Raw genomic sequence first — 12,842 nt, 5'->3', positions numbered from 1 at the left:
ACCACCACAAAACTATGCAGCAATAAAATACAACTATTTACCAATATATCCTGTCTCAACCCCTTCCTTCTCCCCATTCACCACCACAAAACTATGCAGCAATAAAATACAACTATTTACCAATATATCCTGTCTCAACCCCTTCCTTCTCCCCATTCACCACCACAAAACTATGCAGCAATAAAATACAACTATTTACCAATATATCCTGTCTCAACCCCTTCCTTCTCCCTGTTAAGTAAGTACCCATATTACTCAGAGAATGCTTGAAAAACTCATTTTTGGCAACAAGGGTTTCTGACATATAATTATATTACATACATATTTCCACAAAGCTGCTTCTTTTTTAAGTTGTAATTTAGTTGAGTACTTTCAATTGGTTTTATTCAAGATATGCAGTCTTTTTGTTATGGTGAATTTTATGTGAATGGAAAATTATTTGAATGAATAAATAAGAGACAGTTGATCAATGTTTGCGGGTTATTCTGCAATTTACCTGCATTCTTTGAACTGCTATAAGTCCCTCTGAAGAACAACGAACAGCAAGAGGAACCATTCTAAAAGCAGAGTGCTTTACTGTTCTGGTGAGAAGCATCACCAGAAATAGGCCTTCAGTCATCAAAGGGGAATCCCCAAAAAAGGATATAAGGAAGCTTAGACCAGTCATGAGTATGGCAAACTGATAGTATACTGTGTAACTGACACTTTGTAGAACACATGATACAAGTAGAGGTCTTATTTCTCTTCTGCAAATGGATGTAAAAGGGAAGCAGCATAGGGTCACTTGCATTCAATTGTATGAAATGTTAAATGGAAGCAATGACATTGCCTCAAAGTAACTCATTGTGCATAATTTATGCATAAATATTATGGTCAAGGTCGACTAAGAATGCTACTCAACAGAGAGGTTAGCCGTTACCAGAAGAGGCACAGTAAATCCTGTCAAAGAGCTCACCCAATTATCCATATCTGTAAGAAACATTCTTGTTTGTGAAGGATATATGTGAAGCATTTATACAGTCACTCTTTCAATGGGGTATAAAGCCTTTGATGGGTGCTACCACTGGTGATAAATGTCTCCCCTTTACCTAATGGTTGGTACCTCCTGGGCTTTCTATGTGGTATAAAGCCTTTGATGGGTGCTACCACTGGTGATAAATGTGTTCCCTTTACCCATTGGTTGGTACCTCCTGGGCTTTCTGCGTGGTATAAAGCCTTTGATGGGTGCTACCACTGGTGATAAATGTGTCCCCTTTACCCATTGATTGGTACCTCCTGGGCTTTCTATGTGGTATAAAAGCCATAGATGATTCCCTTGATAGATACATGTTTTATCAATTGGTCTATACTTTCTGGTGTAACTATGTGGCATTAAGCCATGGATGGTCAGGACCTCTCCTAATAGATACATGGCATAACTATCTGTTACTGGGGATAGCTATGTCTACAGCTAGCCATCAATAAATAGTATCCGTACTGATAAGTACATTGTTTGTATTGTAGCTACAAGTAAAAGTAGCTACATGTTACTGGGGATAGCTATGTCAGCTAGCCATCAATGAAAGGAAATCCTATTGATAACTACATTATTTGTATTGTAGCTACATGTAAAAGTAGCTACATGTTACTGGGATAGCTATGTCTACAGCTAGCCATCAATGAAAGGAAATCCTATTGATAACTACATTATTTGTATTGTAGCTACATGTAAAAGTAGCTGTTTACAGCTAGCTATCAATAAATAGTATCTCTACTGATAACTACATTGTTTATATTGTAGCTACATGTAAAGTAGTTACATGTTACTGGGGTAGCTATGTCTACAGAATAGTATACCTACTGATCACTACATTGTTTGTATTGTAGCTACATGTAAAAGTAGCTACATGTTACTGGGGGTAGCTCTGTCTACAGAATAGTATCCCTACTGATAACTACATTGTTTGTATTGTAGCTACATGTAAAAGGGAGCTACAGTATCTGATGTACTGTACTTGCTGTCTGAGTAACTCCTAGTTTGTTTTAGGGTACCATGGTAGCTGTAGCATCCAGGGTCTACTGTTAAACAAGTTTATTCATTGCATGAGATAAGTCTTGCAGGATATTGACACAGCTGTTATCTGTACAACAGTAGATTTTTTACTTTCTATTTGATGTCACTGTAGAGGTAGGTACTTCCTTTACTACTATGAGTTTCAAGAATGATTAAAAGCTTGATGTTAGTGAAGGTACAAACCATTAGGACTGACTGCTGCATACAAATTACCAGCACAAAAACCCGAAAGGTTCAAACAATGTATTTATAATTTGTATTGTAATTTGTATTCATGAATGTGAGCACGGCATGCTTGGTATGAGGGTTTAGTTCAAAATTTAAGTGTGCAATGAACTTCTACGGAAGTAAATAAAGCAGAACAATACAAACAAACAACCAAAACATACATATGAGCATGATAATAAAATATCATAGTAAGAAAAGAAACTAAACACTAAATTCTACTTTCATGCATTATCAAAATATTCGATGTTTATAAGAAAATGACAAAAGTCAACAGGATGAAGTTCAAAACAGAAATATTATGTACCTTGACTCTAATGAGAGTGACAGAAAATTCAGATAAATTTCTAGTAATTCCTATTATTTTCCCCATGAAGTTGTTGGTGAGAACTTTGATCAAAGGGAGAATGAGGAACACTGAGGTTAGGTCCAGGGTGTATCCCAAGAGAGCAATAATTATAAAGGTCGCCCCGGTTATCAGAGTGGAGCTTAGACGAAACAGACTTTTCATCACGGACATCAAGAGGGCAGTTTTTCTGATAGTTTTAATCTCCTTCCTGAAATGTAAATCAGAGCACAATTCTGAACATTGCCCGTTATGAACTGGTTGGTCTTCCAAAATCTTGATTGAAAAAGCTGAGAGCATGCAAACTTCCTGCATTGACAGATATTTTCAGGTTGTGTTGCAATGTAGGTAGGTTAATATAATAAGATGTATTTACTTTTAGCACTACATACTACAAAAAGCCTTTGGCATGTATCCTATGAGCTTGAAAGGGCTGAGGAAAGCCTCTGTTCAGAACATATTAGCCACATTAAAATCCATCCTTAACATAAAACACATAGCTCCAAGGTCCTGAACATACCGTCACAGTCACCTATAGCTCTTTGTCATCAAAATGGCAGTTTGACTGCCATATGCTAAAAAGATGCATCATTTGGGAAGGAGGAGGTTTTAATATCTCCTACCTACCAATTGGTGTTGAAGGCAGTGCGAAATGATGCCAGATATTAATGACTGCATATGATTGACTTAGTCGATCTGTATTTTAGGGTCTTGGGTCACCCATTGCCACACTCCCTCCCGATTGACGTTGCCCACGTCCAGCAGTTCAGCATAGATATCATAGGTAACAATTTGCTATTCTACTGAATGTCAGCTGTTCAAAAGCACACAGTATGTAGGAAGTATTTTCTTTAGTGAATTTCAATACTTGATGTGAAGAGTGAGTATTAAGTAACTTAGCTTCAAACATGAGACTGTGCGCTTGTCAACCTATCAAATTGTATTGGAAAGTCTGATGAAAAATAAATTGAATACAAACGTTTAAGTATTTGCGGGTCTTCACATTATGTAAGTTTGAATTTGTTTAGTTTAAGTGGTGGAAGAGAACTAAATCAGTGGTTTGCTCATTCACATAATGTTGTCTGTAGAAGCTTCCAGAAAATAATAGTGCTGTATACTGCAATTAAAGGATATAGTCCAGATATTACTCAACAATACTTCACCAAACCATACACATCTGATTTACAGGTTGAGAGAAAATAACATTTGAATTTACAATAAGCCCATACATTTGGAACAGTGGGAAGATGGTTGTGTTGTCACAGATTTACCGTGACCAGATAGCCCACATTATTTCTACTGTAGGACTTCTATCACTGGGTCATGTTCCCATGAACCCATCCCAACCATTACAATATAACAATATTTCATTTATTAAAATGACTTATAACAGACCATTTGCGAAGTCAAGGGAAAATGCAATTGACTAAATGTGTTGTTAATGTGTTTTGCTACAGTTTGCCTGCTAGGATCATCTCTAACTTATACATTTTACCTACCTGTACATAGGCTTTTTGTACTAGATAAGCAGTTTGTTAACAGCTTAATCTCACTTCCAGTAAATGAAAGTAAGTAATCAGTTGGTTGAGAGTCTCACTCACTTTAACTTAAAGTTATTTACTCTTTATTTGTGAATAAGTCAACTTTCAACATAATCAGTGGATCAAAACAAAACAAGAGTGTGAGGAATTTGGAATGGCAAAATGTTCTTTGGTGTGTTTTGATGTCTTATTTCAACATCTAGCAAATAGTGTCTCAAATGCCGAGTGAATCCATGACATCACAATCATGTTTATGTCAAATATTATTACCATTATTACTTTTTTTTTTGGGGGGGGGGGTGGTTGAAGTTATTTAACAAGAGCCCAACAGGCACTATGGTTTTCTGCTTAGAGGAATATTAAAGTGTTGTATGTCATCACTAATATCATAATATTTATGCCCACATGTACCAGTTATTAATCAACAACTGTATTCCAAGTTTGCATACAATCTGATTAAAGGGGTTTTTTTTGGGTCCCTCAAAAAATTGGGCCCGATAACGTTTTGCACCTAAATGGTCCCAAAAATATTTGGCCCAAACAAAGAGGCTCAAAACTATATTTGCCGCCCAAAATTGAAATCCCCAAAATGTGGGTCCAAATGGCCCTAAGAATTCAGGTCCAAGAATTTGTCCCAAAATACATTAGAGGTGGAAATAAAATTTGGGCCCACCTGGCCCAGGAATTTTTGGGCAACAAAAGCAACTGTATCCCAAGTTTGGCTACAATCCAACTTAAAGTTGCAGGATCATTGCAATGTAAGAAAATCTGGGCCTCACAAATCTGGGCCCAAAGCATGTATCCAAAAATGCATTTGAGGTGGAAAATATGGGCCCACTTGGTGCAAATGGGCCCGAAATATTTAGGTCCCAAACATTTAGGCCTACATGTACCAGCTACAGTATTAACCAACAAGTGTATACTAAGTTTGGCTACTTCTGATATAAGGTTGCAGGGCTATTGCAATGTAAAGAAACTGGGGGCCCAAATGGTCCAAAAAATATTTAGCCCCACAAATTCGGGACCAAAGAAAAGCATTTGTCGTGGATATACAATATGGGCCCACTCAGGGATACTGTTGTTGATACTGCCTTGTTTTGTTGTCTGCACCGTTTTAAAAGAGAGTTTGTGTTTCTCTTGTATACTACTGAGTACTGTGGCAATTAGACAAACACAAATTCTATATTGAACATTCCAGAGACAAGATTAAAGAAATTGTGTGAAATATCACAAACACAATATGGATAGCAAACATCGAAGGCATTTTACAAGAAAAGTGAATCACATCCCAAGGAGCATTCCTTGCATACTGAGACGTAAGGGCGCCTTTCTCTGAAGTCCTCAAACAGAATTTATCTCAAACTTAGGCACACATATTTAATGTAGTTAACGTACAAGACTACCAACATAGCCACAATGAAGTAGTGGCAATGTAAAGCAGAGTTGTCTGTTCTTATAACATAACAAATAGCATCTCTGTCACACTAATGTCACACTGTCACACAAATAGCATCTTTGTCACACTACCATGATGCAAGTGTGATTATATGTAGTTGGTATACTTACTGTATGAAAGTTATTTGAAACTCATGTCTCATAAAACAAAGAGCTTGGAATAGCAACATTGCAAGGCCAGATTCAACATTAACAAAACCACACAATACTACAGTATTTAACAAGACAGTCAAATTCTCTGAGAAGAATTTTCCACCGGCTTTTCATTTACATAAATTTTAACCATTATGCTAATAATAAACTACAAAATATGGAAAAACTTGAGCTATGATAAATTTATCAATCAACCAATCAGTCCAAACTGACTCCAATAGTCATTCCAAATAGCTGCTTTGCAAGAACTTTCAAGTTACTAAACCTGATGATGGCATCTGGCAAGATACAGATACACATATTGCCAAGAGATTTACATGAATTACTGTAGCAGTCTTCTGTAACATATTATCAAATAACATTCATTTTCCAAACAAAAAAAGTAAGTATAAATTCTGGAGTGCTAATGAAGGGAGAAAATGTGAAAGTAGTTAGTGCAACAAAGGATTACCAATGTAACTGACGATGATAGAAAATCAAAACAAACTGCAGATAAAACACTGTGCCATGCAACACACATGGTATCAAGTGCATTCACTGTTGAAAGCTTTAACTTTAAAATAATAAATAAGAGAAACCAGGAGAAATTAATGTAAAGTGAAATACAAGATTTGATGTCACATTTCAAGAATAATGCAAAGAGACTTTCACACCAAGGCTTTGGCAAATGAAATCAGCCATTGGTTGACAAAGAAGCTTTTAAAGTAAGGTTCACAGTGATGAAAGATGCAAGCAGCAAACTACAATTATTTTACACAGTGTAGTAGCGCTAAATAACAGTGGTGTCGTTTATAAATTCTCTGTAATTGAAAGTGGTTCCTAATGTTTTGGTTACTTGTATAAATCATGACTACACTGTTAATGCTGGTTTACTACACAAGCCCATCAGACCCCCTAAGGTAAAGTCATAAAGGCGCTATCAATTTCCAAACATATTTTTAAAGTTTTGGCAAGTAATCTTATTCAATATCATAATCTTACACATCATGTTATTACACTTCTTTAAATGGAGGTTAAGGATTCATCCCTTGCTCTGTTTGAAGGACATTCAGAAGCTGATGATGGCTAATGATGGATAAAATAGTACAGTAGTATCATGAAATGACACTAATTAGTGTTCATAAGTTTTGGTAACGATAAGTTTAAGTTTCTCAGAATTAAGGAGGGAAAAATTATTCTTGATATCTTCAGAGGGCCACTACTTGAAGAGATGCTTGTTATGTTACCAAATATGTAAACAAAAAGTGTAAGCTGTTTCAATGAAATGTATGGTTTTTGGCAAAGAACAATATCTGGGTTGTTTGAAAATATAGTTGTTGTGTTAAGCTCACAGAATACTTTCTGATTTCTTCCACATGTCAATCCTTCTATCCTTAGTTAATCTGCATTGTCTTTACATAGTGCAATATATGGTAGGACACTGCTTACAAATCGTTCACACAAATGTATTGATGATGAGCTATTGCAGCAAGTAGCTTCTTAAAATGATTGTCTTGATTGACCAAGAAAATTATTAACTGACCATCAAATTGTTTTAAAGTAAACAGCAAGTTGTTACATTTTGTCCTTTTAATTCTAGTTCATTGGCGATGGAAGGGACACAATTTAACCATTTGTATTTGCTTTCTCAAGTTTCTCACAATAAACTGCAGCATTCCTACTTTTGTATTCCTTTACAAAGCAACTTGCCAAAACATTACTTTAACACAAAACAGAAGTAACAATCAAACCTGTATTTCACATTAAAGGTCTCCAGATACAATCCAACAAATGTCTTATAATACATGAGTGTACATAGTTTGACCTTTACTAATTGTATTTTGTACAAATTCAATCAACATAATTAAAAGAGAAGCAATGAGGATAAAGACTCACAGCTTTCAGCAGTATTTTGGCTCATTAATGAAGTAACTTCAACATGAACTTTTGCAAATTTGAGAATAAGACAATCCAATGTCTAACAGTCTGTAATGACTTCTGTTATTTCCAAATCCAAAAGTGTATTATAACAACTGTAACATAGCAAATGACCAATCAATCACAAAGGTTTAATAAGGTACTGCAGTAATTTCTTTCAGGATCAGACTCCAACATAAGTGCTCAGAAACATCCTATTTAAGGGTATTAGCCACTCTGAGAAATAGACAGCACAAACACCCCTGTGAGCTTTAAATTTTGAAACACTAAAGTCACTTGATTCACTTATTTACACTACAGCTGATAATCTACGTGCTCAGAGGCCTGTGTGCTACAGTTATAGTTCCTTTGTCGCCTATGAGGTATAATCTTCATGTGATTTCATCGAATACTTGACTGATCAACCTAATTAATTGAGAATAATTAACCAAAGCTGCAATGTGGATTATAATGGTCTACAGAGGTATACATCTGTCAGTTTTTGCATCTAATACTAATTGCAAAGACACCAACCAATTAAAGGTTCACCTTTAAAAGAGAGAAAGATTAAATAAAGCAAAGGTTTTGAAAGGCAGTATCTGAGAAGGAAAGGGTGAAGAGAGAATTGATGAACACCCCATACAGGCGTACCTTCATCCTCTTAAGAGATACCATTGTCTCTACGATGTTCTGGACAGCTACGCTTACATAGCCACCAGTGACTGTCCCTACAATATCCAAGAGTAACATGGCTGAGACCAGCTTTGAAACAGATAAAGCCCCGCTGGCATATGCGTATGTGATAAAGACTACACCAGTTGTAATTGGACGATTGGCTACAAACATCATGTAGATAATGCTTCGAAACACGTTGGCAAGCAGTAGCTTTGTTACCTCTTTCCTAAGGGAGAGAATTCAAATGACATTGACATGACCTAACATTAACTGAGTAATCTTCCTCACCAACACTGTCATCCTGCTAGATATTAGGCAACTGAAAATATAATAATAACATGACAGTGTTAATATCCATTCAATAATCATTTTAACCTCTCTATTGATTGTTTGTGCTATTCAAATTTTGCAGGTAGTACATTTTTACACATAAATATCACACATTAATTTAGTGAGTTTCACTTAACACTCTTTACACACCAAACCAACACGCACACATACTGTAAATAAAAAGGTAAGAGTTATTGTTAAGAGCTACTGTGGTCCAATGTGGCAGAGAGTGGTCAACACACTTTAAGACAACAAGTTATCGTCAGTAAAACACACATTATCATCAATATTTTGTCAATTGCCAAAATAGGTACAGGAACTAGCACCTGTCAAATATTACAAGGGAGAGTAAAACTGTAGGTACAGGAACCTGCACCTGTCAAATATTACAAGGGAGAGTAAAACTGTAGGTACAGGAACTAGCACCTGTCAAATATTACAAGGGAGAGTAAAACTGTTAACAAACTGTCATAAAGTCTGTATGAAAATATAAATGTAAGTAGACAGCAGGATCTTCAGAGGGACACAGTCGGCCTCTGAAGGTTGCCACACTTTCCACACATCAGGTAATCTTAATTTTCATACAAAATATTCACAGAAGTAGTTGTAACATGTGGCAGCCAATATTGCTTCTATGTGTCTGATGCCTGATTCTATTACTTCCTTAACTAACAGCCATTATCTATGGTACAGTACTTATATGAATCCAACTCTTATATTGCTTCTATGTGTCTTATGCCTGATTCCATTACTTCCTTAACCAACACCAATCGACCATGGTACAGTATATGAATCCAACTCTTATATTGCTTCTATGTGTCTGATGCCTGATTCATGTGTATACTTCTTTAACTAACACCAATTGACTAAAGTACAGTATATGAATCCAACTCTATATTGCTTCTATGTGTCTGATGCCTGATTCAAGTGTATACTTCTTTAACTAACACCAATTGACCATGGTACAGTATATGAATCCAACTCTTATATTGCTTCTATGTGTCTGATGCCTGAATCTATTACTTCCTTAACTAACACCAATTGACGTTAGTACATTGTATCCATCCAACTCTAGTAAACTGAATGTTTAACATAGGCCAGACATTCAAAAAGAAACATAGAAACATATTAAACTACCAGCTGAATATCAGTGGCAGTATTAAGTTTACTGATCAAACATTCCATGATCACCAAAATGGCAGATATAAAAGGCAAATATACTTCCTTTACAAATTTCCATGTACTGTAACTGAACAGTCAGAGAGAAGTCGGGCATATCATGTTTGTAAATTGGATTTGTTCTGTTAATTAACAGACTCAGCGTAGATACAGAAAAGAGGAAAATATTACTACTTTGTTTGGAGAAGTGTATGGTTAGTCTCTTGTACTCAGGCTTAGTTTCATCTGCTAATTCAGTGTCTTTAAGGATGTTGCTTCTTTTCTTGAGTGGAGGAATGGCATGGATGAACAAATTTTAAACAGAAGAGTACTTATGTCACATTGAAAGACTACAAATAAATGTTTTACACTAATGTCTAACCCTGTGTGTGTGAGGGTTGAGGGTTCCAATTCTTTTGAAACATGCACATTGTATATAAACTGATATATCATCCCCAATGCTTTTCACAATGACTAAGATCACAATGCTCTCAGATCTCCAAATACTTTTTTTTTTGGCATTCAACCTTTCTGGTGAAACAAGGGAAATCTACAATGCACAAAAATTTTGAAGTCTTCCATTTTAAGCTAGGTGAAAATTGCAAACATGCAATATAAAAAATAAGTAACAATATTTGGCAATTATTGTCCGGTAAAGGACGGTTGACATTTTACGTGAAGTCTCTCATGACTGATTTCACAACCTCTGTGATGTCCTCCTGTAATGATAAACTTTGCTGTGTGTTGCTATGGCAACAAACACCTGGACAACAAGCTTACAAATTGAGAATCTCTGGAACAATTTGTTAGCTGTGTTATTGCTGTTAGGGCTTTCGTAACCCACACAGCCATATATATACATCTCTAAGTGCAATGTTCCATTCACTTTAAATTTCATATTAGGTTCCGATCATGAGTATTCAGCTACCTCAGTCATGCTCAGTAGAAACCACTAGGTACATACTATGTTAAAACATAACAACAGTTATATCACTTCAAGTTATGCCACTTGTGAAGCTGTACAACATACGCTAGATATGCCTAGAATCATAGCATTTAAACTAAGTACATAAGGCAAGATTCCGATCACAATATAAAGAAACTGAGGTCTTCCTTGATGCTGATGGTTCCTTATGTAATTAATATAATAATGGCAACTCCATTTGAACTTTGTCAGAGCTTGAACTTTTGAAGTTATGGTAATAATGGTTTTTACTTCTAGGAATAGTGTCAAACAGTTTCAATCAAATGATAAACTCTGCACTAAGAGATGTACTTCATAAAGTACTGAAAGTATCTTAATTCCTAACTTTTGAGATCTTACCGCCTGGCTTCTTTGATCTGTGCTGTGAAAGACTCCTCCCAACCATGGACCTTGATGACTTTGTTGGCAGAAATAATTTCATTCATTATTCTAACTCGCTCATCTGTCAAAACTGCTGTCTTAGCTCTAGAATATGAAAAAGTGTAAATGAGGAAAACAATAAAGGAAATACAAAAGAAATGCAATAATTGATGATAAAAGCTATCAACTGATTTAACTAAAAGAAAACAGTAACAACTTACCTTAAAGAAGAAAACATCTTAGCCATAAATGCTTGTACAGGTATAAGAAACGATAAAGTGCCAATTGCAATCAGGGAGAGTGGCCCCATCTGGTACCAAAGTACAGCCAGCATGGTTAATATTTGTATTGGTGCTATCCACAAATAATGCATAAAGAGAGTAACCTGACAAAACAAGAAAAATCAATACAACACAATGTAACATTCATCATCTATTGATAAGTAATCGCAGAATTAGGGTAACAGACAAAAACAATGATGGTCAATTTAACGGTTCCATTGCCTAGTTGTTAGCTCAAAATATTCATTTTCACATTGCTATATACATGACATGGTTTCTTGAAATTCAAAAATTACAAACCACAAAAGTAATTGTATTGTGAATAATATTTTATGGTTGATGAGCCACTAAATTAGAAGGGTACATTACATGTTATTATCCATGTAACCATAAAATGGCAATGCTATAAAGCTAACGTCCAAAACAATCCTTTTGAGCAAGTTTTAGACTTGATTCATGAATTTCTGACTTTTCACTAAACCTGATTTTGCTCAAGATCAGAAATATTGTTCACGATGAAACTTATTCCTGTGTTTTCTCAGTACATAAAGGAAATTAATATGTGTATTACATAAAAATTCCATTCAATCCTGAAAATTTCAGACACTTTATAATATTAGTCATATATCAGTAATAGATGGAAGATATAATGAGTGAGCCATAAATTCTAGAATTTTAATACATTCTTGTCATTAACATATAATTTGAATAGTCCAGGTAAAAAATTACTGACTTGTCACAGGATCTGAGTATCATTGCAATATAAAAAGACTTATCCAAATCATAGAAAAAGCTGCATTACACAGATATCTTGGCTGCTGAAGTTGATTGCTTATTTAAAATGCTGATAATTTTCTGCATCTCTATGTCAAATCTACTTCTTAGTATCATCTTGTAGTGCAAAGATATCAATTGTTTTAAATTTGATGGTATTTTTGTGAATGCATCTGGCAACAGGAGTGAGAATAATGTCATTATGGCAATTCATCTGAAAAAGTTTGTTTTCTTTATAATAGATAACTCACTAATTCACACAGGAAAATAAAATCTCTACAAGAAAGTTGCATTTTGAGGATAAAAAGAGAACTAAGTGCAGATTCCAAATTGATCAGGTGCCAAGGGTAAATCAACAAGAAGATTATAACAGGAAAATAACGCTTTTAACAAAGATTTGCTGTCATACCAGCACAGACCACCCATTGTGATCAACTCCAGGGAATGATGGCGCTAAATATTTCCATTCAATCAGCCGTATGTTGAGTTAGGGATAAGATATTGAGATGGGGTTTTCAACTAGCTGTGTAGATATTTTTCTTTTCCATGTAAGCGTCACATTGTCTGCCACTGGAATATGCCTTTAAAGCAGCATTTTGCATTTGGTCGC

General features: G+C 35.3%; 1 protein-coding gene across 6 annotated transcripts in view; it reads right to left on the bottom strand.

The window, feature by feature from the left end:
• Positions 1 to 12,842, bottom strand: part of LOC139974998 (ATP-binding cassette sub-family C member 4-like) — a 64,325-nt gene that overhangs the window by 35,531 nt on the left and 15,952 nt on the right. For 3 of the 6 annotated variants that reach the window (XM_071982575.1, XM_071982579.1, XM_071982580.1), the window contains 3 exons: positions 11,399 to 11,562; positions 11,157 to 11,282; positions 2,586 to 2,835 (listed from right to left, as the gene is read on the bottom strand). In XM_071982575.1, coding sequence (XP_071838676.1) covers positions 2,586 to 2,835; positions 11,157 to 11,282; positions 11,399 to 11,562 — 540 coding nt within the window. Of the gene's footprint in view, positions 1 to 496; positions 747 to 2,585; positions 2,836 to 8,320; positions 8,571 to 11,156; positions 11,283 to 11,398; positions 11,563 to 12,842 lie in introns of all 6 variants that reach the window. The other 3 variants (XM_071982576.1, XM_071982577.1, XM_071982578.1) reach the window with 3 other exon arrangements.

This window comes from Apostichopus japonicus, chromosome 10, assembly GCF_037975245.1.
Source record: "Apostichopus japonicus isolate 1M-3 chromosome 10, ASM3797524v1, whole genome shotgun sequence".
Taxonomy (NCBI): Eukaryota; Metazoa; Echinodermata; class Holothuroidea; order Aspidochirotida; family Stichopodidae; genus Apostichopus; species Apostichopus japonicus.
The sequence above is the reverse complement of the archived record's forward strand: the minus strand, read 5'-3'. Positions and strand labels throughout refer to the sequence as shown.